Raw genomic sequence first — 26381 nt, 5'->3', positions numbered from 1 at the left:
GGAAGCAGAATTATCGATGTCTTTCACGGTAGGCGACCAGAGCTCGCGGATGAACAGAAAGGCTTCGCCTCTCCCGTTTAGTGTCCGGATTACTCTTCCAAGCAAACACAACACGGAAACTCGTCAACTCTCCCGGACTCCCGAAGGGGTATCCTTCGGGGAAGCCCCTTCCAGGAGAAGCTCTTCGAGTGGTCTCCGCGGAAACAGTTCCGTGCCTCGCACGGAACAAAGCCAAACGGTCGAGTCCTGGAGGAGGCATAGTTGGAATGATATCCGCCTGACACAGGATCCCGCCTGACACGCCCGTCAGGTCAAAGCCGCACACATCCCAGCACGCCTAAGGGTACCTTTTCGCCTACTGTTCCGCTGACAACTTGGAAAAGACGGCTGACTTTGTGTGTTCCCCATACTTTCACGTAAATATACCCACATAGAGTCTTGTAGCCATGCTACTACAGTAATTGTATCCCTATTTATGGCTGGTGTAATTAAGACTCATGTACGTAGAGACAAACCCTAATCTGAAACCCTAGCTATAAAGACCCCTTCATTTTACAAGAAGGGGGACGACCAACAAATCACAGAGCAAAAACTCTACTAAAATCTCTCTAGCTTCATCTTCTTCAAGAGAACCCGAGAGAAACACTGTGAGTGTGTGAAGTTCTTGTGCACCAGCCATCTTACTGTAACCTTTTCCAAGTATAATAACATCGACTCGTGGACTAGGGCTTGTTAACGCCTGAACCACGTAAAAACACTGTTTGTTTAGTTACATTTCAGCATTTCCACAGTTCTTATCTTTTTATTATTCTGTTTGTATTCGTTTCCGAAAAACTCGGTAAACACATATAATATAACAAATATCCTAATTTAAATTAAAAGCCTAAATTACATAAGAAGAGCATGACTAGACTTATGTAAAAGACACTAATAAATTTAGAATAAATATTAGAAGAAAATAAATTTAATTATAACAAAGATATAGAAATGAAGAACAAAATAAAGAATCAATATACTAAAAATATAATGTGAAACATGAACTTCACTCTAGCCTTTCCATAAGAGAATTTAGCCTAAAATAGGCATTGTTTTCACTCAAAGTAATGTAAAATAAATGAAAGAAAAATAAGAACAAAAATGTTTTTCTCTCTCACTATACTCTCCACACTAAATTCCACCATCTGATTATTTTTTCCCTACATTTGGTCCTCTATTTATAGTGAAAATAGGACCCAAAATGTGTATTTACGTGCATTAGGAAGTGGAAAAAGTGGCTTCAAAATCTGATGCAAAATGGGGCAAGTGGGACACGTGGCATGCGTTAATTGGCTATCAGAAAAATGTTGCTGGTGGAGTGGGAGACAACAAGGCGACGTGGCGGAAGCTGATTGGCTCGGCAGGCTACGCGTCAGATGGTGTCAGGCGGCGTGGGGATAGTTGGCTGGTGCGTGGGACCGTGTCAGGGGGCTTCAGCAGGCTTGGTTGGGCACGTGGGGAGTAGAGGCTGACGACGTGGGACATGTGGCGGCTTCGGGTTGGACGGCGCATGGCTTGCGTCAGTCGTGGCAGCGTGTGGCAGCTCCGACTTGGCTCCAGCTTGGCTGGGCGAATGGCAAGCTGCCATGTGGCAACGTGGGGAGCAGCTGTTTGGGCTTAATTTTTGGACCATTCCATCTTCAAAAATGTCATTTTCTTCATGATTTCTTCAATTTTAATTCTTTCTTTCTTCTTTCATTTTCTTTGTGTCAAAATATATTTTATTTCCTGAAAATTAAACACAAATTAAATTAAAATTAATATTTTCAAATATAAAATATATGACAATAAATCCATGAAAATATTAATTAAAACTTAATTAATTTTATATTTTAAGACTAATAAAATGATATTTTTGAGCACTAATCAACTCCTTTGACGAAAGCCTACGAGTGATGAACACCATTCGTGAGGAGGAGTTAGAACTCCCCTTCCTCGTCACCGATGCCCATCTCCGATAGTATGGGCTGCTACAGGTGAGACATAGCATAAGCCTGGTGGTCCTTACCAAATTTTGGGACTCGAAGCAATCTCGGCATGTGGTGAGGCTCCAAACGGACTTTGTGGCGGCCAAGGCGCAGCTTCACATTATGCAACGCCTTCGTGAGGAGCACGCAGAGAGCTTCCTCGCCATCAAGTCAGCCGCGGAGGCGAAGGAAGACGAATAGCTCAAGGTGGGGATTTAATCATCTTCCATGCCTCAAGGTATATCCCTAATCATCCTTTATTATGCTAAGCATGTAGAGGAGGGAACTAGTCCTGACCATTCGTCATTTTCTCCCTCGCTTCTTGAGTGCGGCCAAGTCTCAGGGCGTTGTTGGTCTGAGGAGGAGTATCAAGACTACCAGGACCTCATTAATGTGTTCCTTCGCAATCCAAGGAGAAAGAGGCTTCCTCATGATTTTGTGCATCTTGGCGAGATAACAACCATGTACGCCACGTGGTTTTGTCAGTACGAGACCAATCTGATGCATGAGATGGGTCAACTTGTCCGCAAATTCGCCCATTTTGTTCTCCACTCTGAGGAGCCTGATCGTGGTGGGGTTCCCAAGGAGTTTTATACTTGGTCTCACATATTTTTATTTGTTTTTGTTTTTCTTTCTTTCCTAGGGACTAACAAGTTCGTTTCCTTTGTGCAGACAGCATGGCCCTATCCGATATGGTACGATTGAAGCATCAAAGGGTGTCAGGACCCTCTGAGATAGACGTCCTGATGGCACCAACCACGGTGCCCACACCCGCATCTACTGTGGCATCAGATCCGGTCTCCCAAGCATCCTCTGCGGCTGCTCCACTGGTCCTTGCCCCAAGCACGACCGCTACTGATGAGGTCATTGACCTCAAGGCTTCCTCCCCCCAAGATGAGGGAGCCTTAGGGAAGGGTAAGGAAACCCCTTCCAACGTGCCTGACTCTGCTCCAGTCAAGGTGCCTCGGTTGATCGTCTTCCTGGAACACTATGACGGGGAGGACTCGGAGGTGCATAGGCAGGTCGTCGAGTACTACAACGCCCGAATCGAAGAGGGCAACGAGGACTTCAAACTCCTAGCTGAATTTCTACGCGAGGACTGGCCAAAGAATCCTGTTATCCCCCCTAGCCGCGAGGATCTAGAGCCTCCCCTCGTGGGGAGAATTAGAGATAGGGTCGTCCTACTCGACGTGGAGCTCCTACAAGGGTTGGCCCCGTCCCTATGCGAGATGCCTACCAGTAGTTTCGCCTGCTGTGGAAGCGACAACGAAGTTTCGCTAGTAGCCACCAGCCATCATTCTTCCTTGAGGGTAAGTATCCTAATTTTTCCTCAGTTCAGGGTTTATTTCTCTATCTTTTTGGGTGATTTTACATTCTAATTTGAGAGACTGCGACCCTAAATAAACAGCTCGGGGACCTTGTGCTGATGCAGTCCTTTGAGCTGAAGAAGGCTCGGGAGGGGATGGCTCGGGCTCAAGAAGAATTGGCTCAGCTCCAGGAGACCGCAGTCCCCCTGGAGGAACACTCGTAACTCCAGAAAGAAGTGGAGGAAACGAGGGCCCGTGTCCACAAGGTGGAGAACCTACTGGCCATAGAGCAGTCGAAGTTATCCATTCTGGATGAAACTTCCTCTAAGTTGCTGGAAGATGCTGCAGGCCACACTTGGGCCATTGAAACTCAAACAACCTTTTTATTTAAAAATAAATAGTATTTTTCCCTTTGAACTATGACCATTATATGATTGTGCTGTTAGGAACAAGTTTCCTAATGCACAACGGAATGGTGGTGGGGTTGGCCCAGTGTACAACAAAAAATTTGTAACATATTTAAACTACCTTTAAATATGTGGATCCATTAATTTACATACATTAATCATAAGCAAGATAAGGATAGAAACGATACATCTTGAAGCCTATCAAGTGTCCATGCTATCTTTTCGTAATAAGAACGATCTTCCTATCCAAGCTGCTCCCAGGTACTCACATCAAGATCTTCCACAACGTTCGCTACACCTCAAGAAGTGTGTGGGCACTTAGAGAATAAAGGATGGTTAATTTCTGATTCTACTTGATGTACTCAACACATGAGATCAAGAGAATAAGCCTGAGATTGGTTCTTTATCTTTTTCAAGGAGAGATAGAAAAGTAACGTTCTTTTCTTATTCATAGCGAAATACTTCTTCTATCTATTTTCTGATAAGTCATACTTAAATAGAAAATATTTAAATTCTTAAAACATAAATCTGTAACCAATTTACAATTTATCTTTTAATTAATTAATTATCTCATTAATGAAAATATCCAAAAACTAATTTTTTAATCTTCCATTAATTAATTAATTAAATAAATAAAATTGAAAAATCTATCCCTAAAAATCATGCACTACACGCCACACACAATCCTCGTGTACCACCCTTAATTTTAGAGATATTTGATTTTTCTATTTTTATTTAATTATTTATTCAAACTACCTTGTTAGAAAAAATCTAACAACATGATAACTAATTCAAATTTGAATTCAAATTTAAATTAAATATCTTTTTAACTAATTATCAAATATAATTAATTATTTAAATAAATATCTATCTTTTAAATTCAAATCTAATTTGAACTTATCAGATGATTATCTCCTACTCAAATAAAGATATTTAATTAATTCTACCAATGAATTAAAATTAATATAAATTTTGAAAATTAAATATTTAATTAATTATAATTTCAAAAAATTTTAATTAATTAATTTTCGAAAATCTATTTAATTATTAACATAATTTCGAAAATTACATAATAATTAAATATTAATTAATTTTGTTAATTACAACTAATTTGTAAGTTAACTTATTAATTAATCACTATTATTATATAATTGCATATTTGGCCCGAAGAACAAATTTCTTCTTAAATGTCTTTTAACCATTTTTCCTTTATATCAACTCTTACCTTGAATAATGTTGATAGAGCCGCTGTGGGGACCTATGGACTATAATTCCAAGATCCAATAAATTTATGATTATTAATTAAACTCTTTAATTAAATAATCTTAATTTATTAATCTCATGATTATTCCACTATAAATATGAGACTAAACTCTTGTAATTATAGACATTTCATTTACTAAGTACTTTATAACAATAAAATGTCCATTGATATAATCATTACATACAAATTAACCCTCTAATAATGGTTCATAATTAATCGGGAATATAATTACCGTTTTACCCTTTTAATTATCTATTGTTTCCTTAAGTACCATTGACTTTACTAGTGAAGATTAATTCATAACTAAATTATGAATTTGAGCTCAATAACATTTTAGTCCCAAAAGTCAACCCTTAAGAGAACCATTATTCAATCTCTTGCGATAAGGTATAGATTCCATATCTGTATACTATGTCCCCAGCCATTTACATTAATAAGTTCCCAAAACAAAAGTTTATACACTACAAGAAAAAACAGTATTCATAACACTTAAAAAATGCTAACCGTGACTATTGATAGCACTTCTGAAAATGCTAACATAGCCCCTGTTATTAAAAGTCCAGTCTTTTCTATAACCGTTTTTGAATGTTATGTTCGATGTTATCTTAAACTATTCAATAACACATTTTTAGGTGCTATAATATTGAATAACATTTAGATAGAGTTTTTGGTTATAAATTTGAAATTTAATCTTGTACTTTTTTCATAACACTTTTCAACTGTTACATTTGATTATTTTGATAACATTTTTAATTTGTTATATTATATAAACCATAACGATTTTTTACGCTTATAATATGTTTCTAAATCATAACATATTAAAAGTCTAGTAATAAAATTTTGTTACTTTAGTGTGGATAATATATTTTAAATTTTATTTTGATAAGTATACTTATAAGGTTTTTTTTAATTAAAAGATTTTCACTATTGTATTTTGATAAAAAAAATTCAAAATTAATCATAAAATGTAATTCTCAATAGATTGTAAACCACAAGTATTACATTAATCAATAACTAATTCAAACCATGAATATATCTAATTCATGAGATCTTAGTTCTAACTTAAATTTGAAAGCATAACATAATAAAGTAATATAATCTTGAACATTTTTTACTTTAAAAATGAAAAACAGAAACATTACAAAATACACAAAAGTAAACCATGCATGAAACTTGCTCCATCCTTCAATTCATCATCCAACCAAGTACTTGCTACTGAAGTTGTTTGTTGCCATCTGAAGCTCTCTAAATTGAAATCTCCTCAGGTTTCCAAGGCAAACCTCCTCATGATGTTGCTCTGAAATTTTTTAAAACACTGCAAAATTTAGTCAAATAAACAGTATGGTAATAGTTCAAAAGCTTGGCATCTATCACTCTCTAATCCAGTGAGTCAAAGAGACCTCTTCTATGCTCATATAAGTTGCATAATAATTACAAACTTTTCCACAAAAAATGAGCAAAATGAGAGTTGAATAAAATGACTAAAAATTAATCAAAAGAAAACAGAGAAAAACCATATACACACGTACATACATACATACAATGTGTAGTGACTGAAACATATTAGTATTATATTTAACTAAATATCAATCCTAATATAGCTGAAACATGAATGTTGGAAACTCCCAAAAAAGAAAAATGTATGAATAAAAGAAGTTGTCACTATTGCACAAGAAAATGTTAGCATGTAGTCTTTCTTGATACTAGATATGATAATCAATTAGTGAACCTCAATCAGTAACATTAGCTGCAAAAATAGCTTAAGAAAAACTTGTTAAGATCTTACAAAGAGATTCAGAATGTGGTCTTTCATTGTATCAAATAAACAACATTATCCCTTTCCACAAATATTCAAATAAGCAGCTATATTTTAGGCACAATTTTAGGACATTCATAAACAAAACGAATCTGAATGGCATGGAATGCATTTTGATTTACAGGACTAATGAATGACTTATGCAAAGCAAAACTCCATATCTCTATCCGTGTTTATATTTCATTAGCATAGCTAAAATTCCCAAATACCAAAACTAAACATGAATAGAAGATCTTGGGACAAAGCAGAGAAACATTCCCACTTAAAATAAATTCAAAAAAAAATGTTAAACCAATAACCAATGATACATCATGACACATATCTTAATTAACCTGTCTTTTAACACCCAATTAATCAGACACTTTACAACAAGTTGTATAATCAGACACTTTTTGTACCACCAGACCAGGACCAACTAGGAAAGAAGGATCCTTGGAAAACTGGGCTAATAAATAAAGAAATAAAAAAGAATGGTCTAATGGAATAAAAAGTTTGAGAATTTTTCCTTTTGTTTTTTCTTTTTTGTAAGAATGTGTAATACATATTAACATGACAGAACATAACCCTCAAAAGCTGCAAAGGCTGCAAAGTTAAAGCACAGGGTGAAAAAACAAGCTCCAAGGACCAGGACCAAGCATTTCATAATATTTTTTATCTTCACTAAGTAAAACAAAATGATTAATGAACTTTTTTTTAACAATGTTGGTCTCCAGAGCCTCAAGGTTTTCAGCCACAATGCCAATCAATATCAGTATGAATGCATCTACAAAATATGCACAGGACTACCAGTGAAATGATCTAGACATGAATTTCAAACTTGATATGGAAAGATAGGATATTGAGAGAACTAGCACTATCACTAAACTAATTCATTCAAATACATTTTAAATTTTAGAAATAGATTAAGGAGCCCAAATTTTACAAATATGTATAAAATTGAAAGTTAACAGAATAAAAGGAATGATCTAACAGAGTTAGTAAAGCAGAACAATACAATTTTCATTTACCAAACAATGTTTATGAATTTCTCATAATTAACTCTAGAGAAAAAGAAACTACTTAAATTATAAATGACTTGCAAGATGAGATGAGATGAGATGAAAAGAGACATACTGGCTCATGCAGCACATTAGCAGTTTCAGTCCTCGAAGTCCATTCCTCCAAATCAAGCTCTCTAGCTATGCTGCAAGTTATTCAACATATTTTTGTGTGAGGTAGATTCTAACTACTATAAAATGAACCAAAAATATGCTGGCTGAGATCCCTGTGGTCAGAAAGGAGCCCATATTGGACTCAAATTGAAGTCTATGGTTTCAAATTTTGCATATTAAATCTAAAGTACCAAGAGAAAGTTAAGCCCTTTAGTTCAAATTTTGTGTACTCTTTATCTGTACAAGAATATTGTAAGCCAATCAAATCTGAAGTGCCAACTAAAATTCCCCAAAATTTCCCATATCAGATTATCAAATCAATTTCAAAAAACAAATCAAAATATATATTCCTAATTAACAAGCAACAAAACCAGAAAAAAAAAAGCTTCAAACAACTAAGAAAATCAAGAACACCGGATTTACAAATGAAAGAAAACTTATTGTAAAACTTCTAACTCTGTCTAAATCCAAAACAAACAATCAGAAATACATATAACTTATTTGGCCATTTTATTGAAAAGAAAGAAAAAAAATGGGAAAAATACCAACATAGAGAAGGGAAGAGAGAAATACAAAAACAAACAGATATGGAAAAATGGACTTTCAGTCAAATAAATCAAAGATCACTTTAACATACATTTTAAATCAAGTTAATGGTACTTTAGCACTTTAGAAAACACAATCAAAACTATGGTTCTTTTAACTATACTTTAGAAGGAAAACGGTTAAAACAACACTAAATCTGTATGAAAAGAAGAAAGACTTAAAAATTTTATATTACCAAAACAAGCTAAACCAGCAGCAGAGGAAGCTAATCCAGCAGCGGTGGGGAAGTTACTTTGACTTAAATGCCTCTTTATTAGATAGCTCATACTCTAATGCTCCAAATTTGAATGCATAATAAAATACACATAGCTACAACTTTGAATTTCAAACTCAAACCATTTCGAGAGAGATTAATATACATGAAAGTATGAATTGTGTGTGTATATATATATATAAATATAGTATAATGTTTCACTAGAGTTATAGCAACAACAACAAATGATTGTTTCAGCACAAAAATACCTGAAGAAATCTGATTTTTTTATGTTATCCAACATATCACACTTTCAGCAGAAAAATAGAAAAGGAGAAATAAAGAAAAATGGGAACTTAAAAGTACCATAAAACAATGAGCAATTAGTTTGACTTCAGCATTAAATAAGGAGAAAAAGGCTCAAAAATTCCCTGACCACATAATAGAGTTTCTAAACATGTGCAAACAATATCCACTAGGGCAGCGAGGGTGGATGTTTCCATGGCAAGAAAGCTTCATGATTTAAGGGCATAGAGAAAAAAGCAAGCATAGGGTAAAAAGAAACAAAGATGTAGATTCAAATTAGTGGTACAGTAAGTTTTCTCTTCTTCTTTTATAATAACACATAAAAACTAAAATGCACTTTAGAACAAATAATAGCAAAATTATAAATAATTAATAAACAAATAAAGAGGGAAAATTACTGAACAACAACACAAGCTTCAAAGAGAAACTAATTATTCTATTAGCACTTGAAATCTTCCCTTCTTTTTCTTTTGATTAAATTTTACTTGCTGCAACAAAATTCCTAAAAAGAAGTCCTTTATATATATAATTTATACAAACCATTATAAAGCTACAGAGACAACAAAATCACTAGGAAAAACTAGAAACTATAGAGACAGAGGGACAACTTCAAGACAAACAAAACCAGGGGAAACATAAAACAAGGAAACATGGTGAAAACTACAAAAAAATGACAAGTAACAGACCATAAACTTCCCATAACAACACCCCTATAAAACATAAGAGAGAATAAAGCTGACAACAAATAAAACAACATCAGAGCAGAAACAGAACTAAGAAAACTTAAGAAAAAATAGGCTCCACAGAGAAGACAGGACAGAAATGGCAAAATAGACCAATGATAGTCACTAAGGAGGGACAAATCTAAGCAAAGATAGTACTTAATGATTTACAACACATCAGCCATCTCACTCTCTAACTGACTCACAAAGTCTAAGCAACAATTTATTATAGAAAAGAAAAAAAAAATTGAAACAATTGAAGCTATGAGTTATTAGTCAATAAGCTCTAGAAACCATCAAAATGAAAAAGCAGAAGTATAGATCAATCAAGTATATATGATACAATATAATCAGGAAAAATAGTAAAGTGAAAATAGAGCATATACAATACAGTAAGAAATTATAGCATAAATATGAGTGTTTTTCCTATCTACTCATTAGACCTATGAAAAACAATATGATAAGCTAAGCTGGAGTTATTCTTCGCTAGCTGCTCCCTATAGACCTTAAACCAATAGACTGTTGTTGCTAGAAATATAGTGAGATCCTAGCATAGGACTTTTAAATTAAGAAATGAACACTGTACTCCTTGCAGTTGGATTACAGTCAAGTTTGAAATTCACAATCTGCAAGGAACATGAATTGAAAAGCTTCAAATATGCGGGGAGTAACTAACGTGCGTAAAAAATTCAAGTACGAACATATAATATGTAAAATTGAATGTAAAGTACTTAATTTCTCATGCATGTTATGGCAATTGATAGTAATTGACACAAAACCAGAGCCGTGATTATAATGCACTGATTAAATAAAAAGGGGTCATGACTGCAATTCATTAACATACATCATAAATAATTCATTCCAGAATCTGTGATATGAGCTCCAAAAAGATCCAGGTGTGTCAATTCAGTAAGATCTGAATTCACAATTGACTAACATTATTATTAACATCAGAGGCCCTGCTTACATGAGCACAGGGAATAAACTCAATATTTGAAATTAAAGGATAATAATGAAGAAAAGAGTAAATTAGGAGATTCAAAGTTTGGCCTAATTTTAAGTACAGAGAAACACTAGTCAGAAATTGAGTGTAGAGACACTAAACTTGCATTAAAATACTTACTCGTAAGATTTTCAAGTCCTTCGTCAGTAATTTGGCATGCATCCAAGTTAAGTGATTTAAGTGATGTTAATTTAGACAACTTTTTCAAAGCACCATTAGTTACTAATGTGAATGACAGATTCATATTCTCCAGATTAGTCAAACCTAAAGAGTAAGCAAGAAATATAAAAATCAGCAGATGCCAATGTATACTACTATCTATATTGAAACATGTCTAGTGTTTCTTAAGCCAATGTATACTACTATCTATATTGTCACTATCCAACAAAAATTAATGATCATTGTTCATACAAGTAAATACATATCAAAACCAGAATCAATATTAAGAAGCACATCATCTAGGTCATGCATTGAGAATCACCTTGAATATTTCCTGACCAAATACATTTGTGCAATTAATACAATACAACTTCCAAATGTATAATAAATTTACAATAATAAACTTAGGCAATAAAATATAAAACTACAAAAATACTATCAAAAGTACAAAAGCTACAAGAGAAGGATGTATTATCACAATAGCTTCAAATATATACAATCTCACATAAAACCTTAAGCACATAAAAAAAACCAAATTGGACATAACTTAAATCAAGATCAAATAATAGAGCTCCATAATATATACAAGAATGTAAAAAATTTCTTATACCTATAAGCAAAGGGGAAACAACATTTGCCAAGTCCATCTTCACACCGTTTAGAGCCCCAAGCATATGTATCCTAGCAATTATTCTCATTAGTCCTACAAAAGTAAAGTAGTAAAAGCTCTGTTAATATTTAAATGAATCAATGGCAAACAAATAAAAAGGTACACAAATATTACTATAAAGAACACACTGAGTTGTGGCACAGAACAATAAATGGAAAAAATTATTTAAATGAACTCAATCTATTTTCAAATGGAGAACTATTATACCGTAACTACTTAATGAGAGGAGTTCAAATCTTTTTTATCTTATTGTCATCGACTAGCCCTATATCCCTAGATCCTCTCAAACATCGAATCAATGAAAAATTATAGATACAAAATCCTACAACTCCCAATCTCAAAATCAAAAACCTCGTAACAATAGTAAAATAAATAAAAGAATAAAAATTTCCAATAATAACCCTAAGATCAACATTTCTCAACTTTAATATTTCAACATTCAAACCATGGATATAGAACCCATATAATCAACAATATAAGCAGTCAAATTCGCTAAAAAGGCATGATCTTAAGATAATCAATATAAAACAGACCAGAACTTTCACCAATTTCACAGAAATGATTCTAGCCTAAGATATTTCATCTTCTACAAGATAAAAATATAAACAAGAAAAATGAAGAAAAAAAAGGAAATAACACAGTTTATGCAAATCTAGCATTGAATTCAGAAATACTAGTCATAGATCTTAAGCTTTAGAAATAAGTACCTGCAACTACATTAATGTTAAGTCAGTTGTCTCCACCATCTCTACAATTTACAGAATATAACAAGTAGTATTAAGCTTAGAAAGCAGACATATACAAAGCAGACATAAAAATAATAAGCTCAGAAAACTCAAAAAGCAGATATATACCTTCACATCTGACTTTCACATAGACACGGAAACAAGTTGAATCTACAAACCCCAAATCGTATCTGATTTTGGGATGTCGAATTTGGATTAGACTACTAAAGTATTGTAACACCCTGTAAATAATTAAAAAATAATGTACAAACTTGCAAAACAACCAATTTCCCCAAGAATTTTCTTGAGAAACAAAGGGAAATACAGAGATGGAAGATTGAGACCTGATGGAAGATAGACCAGTCGAGCCATGTCGTAGACCCACCGCCGCAATCACCGCCGCACCCACGAGCGAGCCACGCCATAGACCCACGAATCGAGCCTCCCTGTCATACGACCCAAGCTGCGGGCCCCCATCACCTTGTTACACACCTGCAACAAACAGAGAGAAGGAAAGAAGGATTGAACGAGAGAGTAGCTAAGAGAGAAAGATAGAACGAGAGAGAGTTACTGAGTGTGAGAGAGGAGGCGTAAAGGGTTATTAGGGATTCAACCTTAGAGATTAGGGTAAGGGTTTTTTCTTTCATTTGGCGCCTAAGTCTATTATATTTGCCGCCTAATATGTCATTTTAGCTGTCTTTTTAGCGCCTAAGTCTATTAGCACGGGACAATAACACTTTTAAAAATATGCTATATTTTAATGTAATATATGGGCATAATTGTTGTAGTGATAGCCTAATCATTCTGACAAACCCTAACGAGTGAATAAAAAAACTCATATAACATAAACATGAGTTCATAGTAACTTCAGGATTAAGATCTATTTGTATATGATCATCAGTTGATATATTTAATTAATACTTCGAAACGGTATTTAACTAAGTATTAATAAACATATCTGGTCCAGTTCTATATATTCTCTAATATATAAAGTACCTCCACTAAAGCATCCTACTACACTAATAATCCGGATCTAGATCACATGTATTCATAATACTAGTGGACCGTACTTGCAGTAATTATTCTAAAGATTCCATAACTTTATTTTACTGCGAACTATTCAAGTTCATTTATCTCAAACACAATCCTCCCGTACCAATACATGCTTGAGATCACATATATGAAATTATGAATTTTTCTGATATTTACATAATATTATCACAAAATAATATAGTCCATAAAATATATGCATAACAAATTCAATTTGTTTATTTATTTCTTAAAACAATGTCTACTACATATGCTTTCAGGGCACAATTCCCAACATGTGTCCCCTGAATGATTCAAGATGTTAAAAATTCCCCATGAACTATGCACATTACTGAAATATGAGACTTCTGTTAGATTTTGTCCTAGGTGGCTAACAAATTGATGATGTGGCACTGCCATGTGTAGAATAATTAACAATTTTGTCCTCCAAACTTTAACCACTACCAAATTGTGCCATTTCTATTAAAACTAACTTTTTTTTTAAGAAAACCTAATTTTTTTTCTTAAAAATAATAATTATAACCTTAAAAATTAAAAAAAAAAACCATTTTAAAAGATTAAGACAATAAACAATACTAAAAGTTTCAAATTAATTAAATAAATTTTGAAATTGTTTACCCTAAAAAATATTTGCTTGCTGACATGTCATAATTAGTGTGCACGTGGGTAGCACGTGACTATTTAGTTATGACAGTCTAGTCAATTGACGACCAGAGTATAAGCTGCTCGATGGATTCAAGAAAGATGCTGAACAATACGACATAAGATGTGTTGACATATGCGACCAGGTCTGATCGTAATAACGAAGCTAGAGTTCAAATACAGTTATAAGTAAGATATTTTAAGGATATTTGACCCTATTTCTATGCAAAGATTATGATTTCTGTTATTATTGAAATATGCTTGTAACAAAGTTTAAACACGACCCATCGGCCCATATGTACATCCTTGAGCATTTGGGGGGGGGGGGGGGGGCGAGAATTTGTATTCAAAGAGAACTCGTGTTTCATATACACAACTTTTGTATCCTTTTTTGAGGCTTGTGAACCTCAGTGAACCCTAGTTTGCTAATCGCAAGTTTTAGAGTACATCAATAGAAACACTAAGTGGATATAGGTCATTACCAATATTTGGGGCCAAACCACTATAAATCCTTGTGTTATTTAGTTCTTGCATTCATCTTATAAATCTTTATTGTTTTAGTGACTCTATGTCGTTGGCTAAATCATCGTCAACATTTTGGTGCTTTCATTGAGAGCTGAACTCACGACCTTCAAGATAAACAATGACGAAAACCTTCAGGAAAGCGGATCAGACATCTGGAAGTATCTCAGATCAACCTCCTCCACAAAATGTCGCAGATGATGAGCCACAAGTAGAACTAGAAGAGGAAGAGATGGATGCTGAAACCCTGCGAACAACTTTGATTGTATTGCAAGAGGAATTAGCTACTCTGAGAGCTAATCAAGAGAATGTGGCTAAAACAATGGTGCTGCAGCAAAGGGAGATTGACTGACAGTGCCGAGAGCTGAATGAGCGGCAAGCTGGCATGGATCGCTTACAGAGAGATGCCACAACAGCTTTAGAAGCGGCCATCTAGTTGGCCCTAGGACAACCTACACCTACCTCCCAACCAGATCAGCTACCCAGCTCTCATCCTCAACAAAATCCACAGTCAGAGCGTCCCCAGTATCATTACAATCCACCACAACCAAGGAGTCCTCAAGGACTAGAGCAACCCCCTACTGCTTAACAGGAAAGACTGGCCCAAAATCCTGACAGAAATAACGAGCAGCAACCACTGTCTCGATCTGGTCGAGGTAACGTCCAGCAACACAGGCAGAATATGGGCGAGCAGCATCCCAGAAGCCCTAGATGCCAGATAGCTAGGGAACAGGACCCTCCTGGCAGGGAACAATGTCTCTCAGGAAGCAGAAGACAAGCGGACTCAGGCTCTACGATCCGGGATCCCCTATGACATAGTATTGTCAAAGGAACTAACGACCAACACAGGCCTCCCCTTGTTTATCGAGATGTACCAGTAGGAAGAGAGGGGAACAGTGCATGCAGCAAGTCACACACTCATAGGTCACAATTTAGAGATGGCCATGATTATAATGAGGCGGACTCTGGCAGGAGGAACGATGGTCGACAGCGGGAGGAGAGAGGCGGACAGCAAAATCCTCCGCCAATGGAGAACCGACCAACAAGCCAAAATGCTGGGGGGCAGCCTAAACAACCCAATGTCTTTGACCGACTAGGTGCAAGCGAGCAGAGGCGTATAGATGAAGATCTAAGGGATATGCTCAATAACCGAAGAGAAAGATACGATGAGTACTTCCCCCCAACTCTGGTTGCTCCAGCAATACTCGATGCTTACAGGCCCATATAGATGCCTTAAATCAGGTCATACATCAGCTAGTTGGGAATAGAACGTCCCACATAGAGTTTGATCGAAAGAAGGGCACCCCATTTGTTAATAGAATTGTTGTGGCAAAAGTTCCAAGCAAATTCAAATTGTCAATTCTACCCAACTTCACAAGAGGGGAAGATCTAGTATCTCACGTGAACAAGTTTTAGATACAAATAGATATCCATAAGGTGTCAGAAGATGCTCAGTGAGGATTTTTCCTGCCACTCTGTCTGAATCTGCTCAAGAATGGTATTTCAAGTTCCCTCCGACCAGTATAGTTTCCTAGGAGATGTTCATGAAGGAGTTTTACGGATAGTTCTATGCTGGTCGAATACATCCAACATAGGCTAATCAGTTGGTCGACATTCGACAGAAGGAAGGAGAAACTCTCAAGGAGTATATCAGCGGTTCATGCAAGCGGCTGCTCAGGCCCAAACTGTTGGAGACGAGGGAAAGATGATGGCACTCATGGCTGGAGTGCGACGCCATTCTACTCTTTGGAGCAGTCTGCGAAAGAATGGAGTCAAGAGCACTCAAGAATTTCTACTCAAGGAGGCCATTGCCAATGAAGGAAAGTCTCCAAAGGACGACCAGGGCAAGAAAGAAGACTCGACCAAAGCCACCAATGTGTCTGGAAATCCCAACAGCAACAGCAAAGGTAACTGCAAGAATGGGGGGAAAATGGCGAACACCAAACCAGCAACATCTGATAGCAAATGCCCCAAACAAAACAGATATGAACCAAGGTTCACCAATTACACTACCTTGGTCGATAACCGAGCTGAAGTGTATCAGTCCACTCATATCACTGTCCCTTTTAGGTGACCAACCCTGATCAGGAAAGACCTATCCAAAAAGGATACGACCAAATTTTGTCATTTCACAACGATTATGGCCATGATACCAACGAGTGTAATCAGCTCAAGGAAGATATCGAGTTCCTTATTCGATAATGACATCTGAGGAGATATGTACGAGCATGTGGAAGTTCTCAGTAGGAGGCTTACGGAGGCAACAAGCAGGCGCCTCTACGCCAACGCTCGCCTCCTCTACAGCCAGCTCCGGTTACTGGTACATTGTTGACCATCTGCGGAGGACCACATATAGCAGGTGACAGTGGTAAGGCGAGGGAGAGATATGACATAACCCTACGTCACGATCAGGACATTGAAATGCTGAATGTCGAGGAGTGAACTCCCAAAAAAGCTCGAATAGAGGAAGAATTAATAGCTTTCTTCGAGCTGGACGCACAACATGTCCGATTTCCCCACTCAGATCCTCTGGTCGTGGATGTTCAGATCGCCAACATGATGGTAAAATCAGTGTTGGTAGATACAAGAAGCTCAGTCAATATTTTGTATAAGTCTTCACTGGAGAGAATGAAATTGTCAATGCAAGATTTAGAGCCATGCAACCAAACCATCTATGGTTTTTTTGGCGAAGGGCTAGCACCAATAGGGTCGATTAGACTCCCGGTCACAGCAGGAGCTGCACCTGCGAACACAACATTACTCGCTACTTTTATAGTAGTTGATTGTCTGTCTGCATATAATGCTGTGATCGGAAGGCCCATAATCGTTGACCTGCGAGCCATAACTTTGGTCTAACATCTGGCCATGAAGTTTCCAACCGATGCAGGAGTTGGGTGCATGTTGGGAAACCAGCAAGAAGCCAGAGAATGCTACAATTCCTCGATCACAAAGGCAAGAAGAGGCAGATCGGGAAGCAGAGCCGAAAAAAGGTTGCTAGTAGTAAATCAAACGCAAGCCCAATCAGGTGAACAAGTCACCAAATAGGGCGTTGCCCAAAGTGAGGATAGGGACTTAGATCCTCACTTTGGGGATTTTGAAGAAAACATTGGGCATGTGGAGGACTTCGAGGAGGTCCAATTAGAAGAGAAAGATCCGACCAGGGTTGTGAAAGTCGGTAAAAACTTAGAGACAACAACAAAAAACAAATTGGTGGAGTTTTTGAAGAAACACCAGGAGGTCTTTGCCTGGTCGCATAAAGATATGGTTGGGATAGACCCAGCGGTGATCAGCCATGTCTTGAATATAGACAAAAATCATCCACCTGTACAACAAAAAAGAAGATTGCTCGACAAAGATAGATCTAAAGCCCTAAAAGAAGAAGTCGAGAAGCTAAAGGAAAATTGATTCATCAGGGTAGTGTTTTATCCATCTTGGGTCTCTAATCCCGTACTAGTTCCCAAGCCAAATGGTAAGTGGAGGACGTACGTGGATTTCACAGACCTTAATAAAGCCTGCCCGAAGGATTGTTTCCCACTTCCAAGAATTGACCAGCTGGTCGATGCTACATCAGGACATGAATTTTTATCGTTCATGGACGCATACTTTGGTTATAATCAAATTAGTATGCATCCACCTGATGAAGATCACACTAGTGTTCGAACAGATACGAGACTTTACTGCTACAAAATAATGCCTTTCGGTTTGAAAAACGCTGGTGCGACTTACCAGGGACTAGTCAACCATATGTTCAAAGAACTGATCAGCAATAACAAGGAAGTCTATGTCGACGATATGCTGGTCAAGTTGAGAAAGGTCGGTGAACATATCAAGGACCTATAGGAATGCTTCAACATCTTGAACAAATATTATATGAAGCTGAATTCTTTAAAGTGTTCCTTTGGTGTAGGATTGGGAAAATTTCTGGGATTTTTTTTTTTTTTTTTGGGGGGGGGGGGGGGGGCAAGAATTTGCATTCAGAGAGAACTCGTGTTTCATATACACAACTTTTGTATCATTTTTTTAGGCTTGTGAAACTCAGTGAACCCTAGTTTGCTGATCGCAGGTTTCAGAGTACATCAATAGAAACACTAAGTGGATGTAGGTCATTACCAATATTTGGGGCCGAACCACTATAAATCCTTGTGTTGTTTAGTTCTTACATTCAACTTATAAATCTTTATCGTTGTAGTGACTCCGTGTCGTTAGCTAAATCATCAGTTAACACAAATACTCAAAAATTAAAAATCTAATTAATAACAAATAACTTTTTTGTACAATATAAAATAAATATATCTTAAACCAAAATTAAAAATAAATCATAAAAAAAAGTTTGTTCCCCTTCGTCCTCTTCCTCTTAAATTGAAAGTTTCATTTATTTAAGTCCTTCATCATTCGTCATTCGTCATCCTCTTTAATTAAAAGTTTTATTTTCTTTGTTGGGTAAATGTTCATTTGGTACCTTATGTTTTATCGAATACAAACTTAGTACCATTTGTTTATAATAATTATCAATCGATATCTTCTGATTGTAAAAACTACATAGTTTGGTACCCTCTATGTGTTACAATTTTTAATATTCCTAGATTACCCTTCATTTTAGTGATTTATTTTATTTTCAATTATTTTATTATTTTTAAATAATTTAAATATATTTTTCAAAATTCATACAATAAAATAAATGTTTAATTAAAAATTTAAAATAATTGTAATAAACAAAATTATTTTTAAAATAAATTTAATTAATTAAAAAATTAAAAAAACTAATTAAAATCTTATTAATTAACTTTAAATAAACATAAATTTTAATTTAATTAATGAAAAAAACCCATATTTCACAAAATCTCACTCTCACCATCTCAGTTCCCACCCTCCCAATCTCACCTATATATTTTTTTTTGTTTCAAAGTTGGAATGATTTGTTTATTAAATTAAAATTTTAGTTTATTTAAAGTTAATTAATAATACTACTTTTAATTTAAACTAATATAATTAACAAATCAATCCAACTTTGAAAAAAAAATGTAGGTGAGATTGGGAGTGTGGGTAAGTGAGATGGTGAATGTGAGATTGTGTGAAATATGAGTTTTTTTTTCATTAATTAAATTAAAATTTATGTTTATTTAAAGTTAATTAATAAGATTTAATTACTTTTTTTTTTAATATTTTAATTCCAATTTTTATTTATTTTTAAATAATTAAATTTATTTTAAATTTTCTTATTAAAATTATTTTAAAGTTTTAATTAAAAATTTATTTTATTTTATGAATTCTAAAAATATATTTAATTCATTTAAAAATAATAAAACAATTGAAATTCAAATAAATCATTAAAATGAGGGGTAATATGAGAATGTTAAAAATTTAAACGCATGGGGGATACCAAATTATGTAGTTTTTGCAAACATAGGATATCGATTGATAATTATCAGAAATAGAGGGTACCAAGTTTGTATTTCGATAAAACACATAGTACCAAATAAGCATTTACCCTTCTTTGTTTTAATATTTATCTTAAATTTTCTTCTTAAAATATATTTATTTTATATTGTAAAAGAAAAGAAAAAGTAAAACAAAAAAAAAAAGAGTTATTTATAGGGATGCACATTTTCCCCATGGGGATGGGACCCCGTGGGGACCTGCCCCTAATGGGGCGGGGAATCCCTGTCTAAATGGGGAACGGGGCGAGGACGAGGATAATTTTCAATCTCCGAATGTTAAATGGGGTGGGGACGGGGATAACACTCCCCGCCCCAACGGGGTCCGTTTAAAATTTTATATATTTTGTAATATTTTATATGTATTTTATATATTTCTTTATGTGTTTTTGTAATATAGTAGTAACTTTTTTAATATTTTAAATTTTATTTAAGATAATATTTTAAATAATAAATATTGTGCAATATTTTAATTTACATATAATTTACGATTTTAATTTTAAAATTTATTTTTTAATTTAATGGTTCCCCTGGGGATTCTTCGCCCCAATAAGGAGTTCCCTACCCTGTCCCCGACGAGGAATAAGTGGGGATGAGACGGGGACGGGGACGGGGACGGGGACGGGGACGGGGACGGGGACGGGGATTAGAAATATAAATGGGGATGGGGACGAGGGGAGTACTCCCCGCCAATTCCCTATCCCGTGTGCATCACTAGTTATGTGTTATTAATTAAAATTTTAATTTTAAGAATTTAATTATCAATTTTAGAACAAAATTAATTTTTTTTTGATAAAAGGAATATTATTTAGCAATGGTCAAAATTCACGAGATAAAATTATTAATTATTCTACATAGTACCACATCAACAAATAAAATATCATATTATGAATCTGTTAGCTACTTATGACAAAATTTAACAAAAGCCTTTGATTAAAATTCATAATTTTGGAAATTTTTTAACATGACAAATCATTAGACGACACACTCATGTAGTAGTGATCATAATTCAAGGCAAAAAATGCTAATTATTTTTATTTTAAATTTCAGAAAATAAAATTAACAATTTGACATTTTGTTTTAAAGGTAAAACCAAATTATCCAAAAACCCTAAATCGTGCGTTTTGCAACTTCTTCTCACATAAGCCCGCCGATCAGCTGCCTGCCTTTCGTCGCCGCTGGTCCGTACTTGCACCACTCCAGGTTTGCTTGTTTTTGCTCTTTCTTTGTTGATAACTGATGGATAAGAATAATTCATTTTATGCATTTATCTTCTATAAAACTAAACTCTGATCTTGTCCTGCCGAGCGTGATTACCACGATTAGTATTTAGTGGCTGAGTTCTTATCATAGTTTCGTATTCAACTCTAATTTGAATCGGTTGCATAATTTGATGTCATAGTGTTCCATTCATCGAGTGATTTAGTTCAAAGCATCTTGTGATTATTTTTTAAGTCATCTCTAGCATTCGAAATAGTAATCTGTTTTCTTGCCTTCGATTATGACTTGGAAGTAATACAAGTGTTGTGAAAAGATAAAAAAAACGAAATCGAGAGAACAAATCAGTTTGATGTTAATTTTTAGGGAAACTTACAAGTTTCAACAAAATTGTTCTGACAATTATTTTTTTTTATTTAAGAAAACTTTGAACTGTATTTTGAAAGGAGATCTTTTTAAAGGCAGACAGAGATGAGCTTCAGATGGGAGCATCTCTGCCTTCAATGGTCTATTTTGGGAAGGCCACTTGAGGCTAGCTGAAGTGGTTGGGTGGGTGTGTGAGTGTGTTTGGGGGGAGGGATTCAAACCCCAATTGTATCAATAATGTATTTTAGGAAATAGTAGGACTAATTATTGATCACAAGGCAAAGATGGCTAACCAGTCATATGTATATTATTTTTTTTGCTGTCAGATCACTATTTGCAATGGGAAAGAAGAAGACAGAGGATGCCGGTGGAGCAACAAAGGGTAAGGCTGGAAGCTCTAAAGATGGAAAGAAACTTTCTGTATCTGCTATGCTGGCTAGCATGGATCAGAAACCCGAAAAACCCAAAGGATCTTCCACAAGTACGAAGACAAAAAAAGCTCCAAAACCTACTTCTTATACTGACGATATTGATCTTCCTCCCTCTGATGAAGATGAAGATGAGTATGTTTCAGGAGATCAGATACAACATGATGATGCACACAAACAATCTAATCAACAGAAAAGGCCTGATTCCAAACTACTTGATGTATCAATAACTGACAAAGAGTTGAAAAAACGTGAAAAGAAGGACCTTCTTGCTGCTCACGCAGCTGAGCAGGCAAGAAAAGAAGCTCTTAGAGATGACCATGATGCTTTTACTGTTGTTATTGGAAGTCGAGCTTCAGTTCTTGATGGGGAAAATGAACTTGATGCTAATGTCAAGGACATAACAATTGAAAATTTTTCTGTGTCTGCCCGAGGAAAGGAACTCTTGAAGAATGCATCAGTGAAAATATCTCATGGAAAGAGGTATGGTTTGGTTGGACCGAATGGTATGGGAAAATCTACTTTATTAAAGCTTATTGCTTGGAGGAAAATACCGGTGCCAAAGAACATTGATGTTCTCCTAGTTGAGCAGGAAGTTATTGGTGATGAAAAAACTGCATTGGAAGCAGTTGTTTCAGCCAATGTAGAACTTGTTACACTCCGGAAAGAGGTTGAAGCATTGCAAAACTTAGCTTCAAGTGCAGGGAATGATTTAAGCAACGAAAATGATGATGCTGATGATGTAGGGGAGAAGCTTAGTGAAATGTATGAGAGGTTGCAGATAATGGGGTCAGATGCTGCTGAATCTCAAGCATCAAAAATTCTTGCTGGGTTAGGATTCACAAAGGATATGCAAGTTCGTCCTACTCGATCGTTTAGTGGTGGTTGGAGAATGAGAATTTCATTAGCTAGGGCACTGTTTGTGCAGCCTACGCTTTTGTTGCTTGACGAACCCACAAACCATCTTGACCTGAGGGCTGTTTTATGGTTGGAAGAGTACTTATGTAGGTGGAAGAAAACTTTGGTGGTTGTTTCTCATGATCGAGATTTCCTTAACACAGTTTGCACAGAAATTATTCATCTACATGACCTTAAACTCCACTTTTATCGTGGAAATTTTGATGATTTTGAAAGTGGATATGAGCAACGACGCAAAGAGATGAACAAGAAATTTGAGATTTATGACAAGCAGATGAAAGCTGCAAAAAGGAGTGGTAATCGTGCTCAGCAGGACAAAGTCAAGGATCGAGCAAAGTTTGCAGCAGCTAAGGAGGCGTCAAAAAGTAAGGGCAAAAGCAAAGTTAAGGTTGATGAGGACAATACTCCTACTGAGGTCCCACAGAAGTGGCGAGATTATAGTGTGGAGTTCCACTTCCCTGAACCAACTGAGCTTACACCTCCACTCTTGCAACTTATTGAAGTCAGCTTTAGTTATCCAAATCGGAAAGATTTCAGGCTATCAGATGTTGATGTTGGTATTGACATGGGGACCCGTGTTGCTATTGTAGGGCCCAATGGAGCTGGGAAATCTACGTTGCTCAACCTCCTTGCCGGTGATTTGGTTCCTACTGAGGGTGAAGTACGCAGGAGTCAAAAGTTAAGGATTGGAAGGTACTCTCAGCATTTTGTAGACCTGTTGACAATGGATGAAACACCAGTCCAGTACCTTCTCCGTCTTCATCCAGACCAAGAGGGTCTTAGCAAGCAGGAAGCTGTTCGTGCAAAGCTAGGAAAGTTTGGCCTCCCCAGCCATAACCATCTTACTCCTATTGCAAAGTTATCTGGAGGGCAGAAATCCCGTGTTGTCTTCACATCAATATCCATGTCAAAGCCTCACATTTTGCTGTTGGATGAACCCACGAATCACTTGGATATGCAGAGTATTGATGCTCTAGCTGACGCTCTTGATGAATTTACTGGTGGAGTTGTGCTGGTCAGTCATGATTCTAGGCTGATATCACGCGTCTGTGAAGACGAAGAGAAGAGTGAAATTTGGGTGGTTGAAGATGGTACTGTGCGGAACTTTCCAGGTACGTTTGAGGAGTACAAGGAAGATCTACAGAGAGAAATTAAAGCTGAGGTCGATGATTGATGATGTAAAGGTGATAATATTTGTTATTTGCTTTGTCTACATGTTAAAATTTTGCAGGGGTCTGCTTTCTCTATGCAGAGAATGAACATGGTCTTTGTCCTACCCTAACAGATACGTCCTTCATTATTTCTTTGAGTGTATGATTAGCTTGTTTGCGGAACTAATAAAAGTATAAATTTGTCATTTAATATTGCAGCAACTTACCCTACTAGTTAGTTAACACAACATTTTCTGAGAAATACTCAATCATTACTTGTGGCTTAGATTCCCAACCCAAAAACCTGGTCCTGGAGGGAGGGGTGTGTGAGTTCATATTTTTCTTTGTTATTTTTTTATACTTGGAATTATTTGTTTTACTATTTTAGGGACAATGCTTTGTGAATTGGTAGATATGTAGCAAATAGGTTGTTTGCATTTTATATGGTACTTTTTTTGTACAACCCTTAAATTCTTAACCCATGAGAAATCTTACAATCTCGGCTTGGACAATCGACGTCCAAGCAAGTTGGATTCATAGCGTGGCTTTAGAAAATTTAGGTCAACACTTGGATGGTGGAGGCTTACAACATTTGCATGCTCATAAGAGTTTAAATTAGTGATTTGATTGAAAACAATAATTTTGAAATACTAATTTAATTACTTTATAATTTGAAAATTAAAATTATATATATATTTGTAAAATTTGTTTATTTCTATGGCTAATTATTCAGTCCTTACAAATTAGCAACATGTAACAAATATATTTTAGTTTAAAATTACGTGGTGGAGAGTAAATAAATTCTTGTTCTTTTCATTAGTTAGTGTCATTTGTATATTTATACTAGATGCACGTGGAGTGCATATTTTTGCTTATTTTTATTTAGAAAATTTACTAATTATTTTTATTACTGTCTTATAAATTTTAAATAAATAATATTATATATAAAATAATGACAGAAACATATTAAAAGAAAAATTAAACCAAATATTGTTTATAATTTTTTTTTTAAAAAAATAATACGATAACCTTTTAAATCACAAGCTACCTTATTTAAGGTGTTGTACCATAAAATTAGCACGAGTTCAATTACTCAGGTTGGGTACAGCTGACAGATGAATATGTGAAAAAATAGTATCTGGTTATCAATGATGTGAGTAGCTCGAGACTCAATCTAGTACGTACATGATACACATGTTATTATCAAATCGGCTCGCAGGATAACAATTGAGTTCGAGGCTTATAATGACTAAATTCAACTTTGGGTGCTCTGAGCTTACTACGGGTTAGGGTTCAAATAGTCTTTGAACACGAGCTCGGTTGAGATATTCAGCTCGTGGAAACATGAACATAACGCACACTGAAGGATCCCAAGAGATTCAGAGGCTCTTTATACACTCATTAATGCCCAGGCTATATCCTATATCTATAATTTATTATCCGAGATTGCAGGAGTATATTCTATTATGTTATCAATTCATATCCAATGTAAATGAGAATAATCTGTATTAAATGTATACCTTATTTATTCACGCGGTTACCCAAACCTGTCCAGGAAATTCCCCTATAAATACTGGGGATAATGGACAAGGAAGGGGACGACTTTTTTATATTATCAAAACTCTGCAGAAATTGAGAGAGAAAAGTAATAATATTGTCTCATGGACTAGGTGGATTATAACCATCGAATCATGTAAAAGTTGTGTGTGTGCTTGAAAGTTTTTATTATTTCATTACGGTTTATAATTTAGCACTAATCTTCCAATTTGATTTCTTAATCTACTGTTGGCGAAAAACTGCGTCAACATAAGGTACAAACACATTCATGATATTATTCAAATCACACTTCAATTATTGGAGAAGAAACTTGTTTATTCTTGATAGAAAATAAATGTTATTCTAATTTCTTATTTAGTTACATATGTTTATTCTTGTCGTTTATCATTTAATGACGGTGATGGAATTTGATCAGCTGTGAGTTCCTCTAAAACTACTTTACTTCGAGGTTTATAGTTTGTCATATAGTCATACTCAAGGAAGATTGCATTTGTTGAAAGAAATACCTATTGGTCATTTTGACTATAGAAATAACCACCTTGTGTCTATGGAGCATAGCCCACAAAAATACACACTTAAGACCTTGAGTCAAGTTTCCCTGGCTTAGGTCTAAGAACATGAGTAGGACAACCCCAAATGCAGATATGACACAAACTGGGTTTGTTACTGTAGCGCACTACTACCTTAGAGCCGTTACCATATGATTTATAAATGTGCCATTAGCTCGCTAATCGAGGTTTTAGGTTAAAAAGTGTGATTAAA

General features: G+C 35.4%; 1 protein-coding gene and 1 long non-coding RNA gene across 3 annotated transcripts; one reads left to right on the top strand and one right to left on the bottom strand.

Annotated features, from left to right (window-relative positions):
- Nucleotides 1-7591: 7591 nt before the first annotated feature.
- LOC133780634 (uncharacterized) lies at nt 7592-13116 on the bottom strand. The gene is made up of 5 exons (XR_009869464.1): nt 12677-13116; nt 12462-12523; nt 12315-12355; nt 11548-11640; nt 7592-7980 (listed from the first exon to the last, which is right to left on the bottom strand). It is a non-coding gene; the product is annotated as an uncharacterized LOC133780634 (long non-coding RNA).
- A 7932-nt stretch (nt 13117-21048) lies between these two features.
- LOC133777688 (ABC transporter F family member 4) lies at nt 21049-24268 on the top strand. Of its 2 annotated transcripts, none has more exons than XM_062217377.1 (2): nt 21049-21184; nt 21892-24268. In XM_062217377.1, the coding sequence occupies exon 2, from the start codon at nt 21905-21907 to the stop codon at nt 24083-24085; it is 2181 nt and encodes a 726-aa protein (XP_062073361.1). In that variant the 5' UTR covers nt 21049-21184; nt 21892-21904; the 3' UTR covers nt 24086-24268. The 2 variants fall into 2 exon arrangements, with proteins under 2 accessions (XP_062073361.1, XP_062073362.1); XM_062217378.1 differs by having other exon boundaries at nt 21108-21162.
- The last annotated feature ends 2113 nt before the right edge of the window (nt 24269-26381 follow it).

This window comes from Humulus lupulus, chromosome 5 (genome assembly GCF_963169125.1).
Source record: "Humulus lupulus chromosome 5, drHumLupu1.1, whole genome shotgun sequence".
In the NCBI taxonomy this organism is placed as follows: domain Eukaryota; kingdom Viridiplantae; phylum Streptophyta; class Magnoliopsida; order Rosales; family Cannabaceae; genus Humulus; species Humulus lupulus.
Note: the sequence above shows the minus strand (reverse complement) of the source record. Positions and strands in the feature narration are given on the sequence as shown.

Bases quoted from the DNA above. Each gene is read 5' to 3' on its own strand.
- LOC133777688 (XM_062217377.1), top strand. From the start codon at position 21,905: ATGGGAAAGAAGAAGACAGAGGATGCCGGTGGAGCAACAAAGGGTAAG.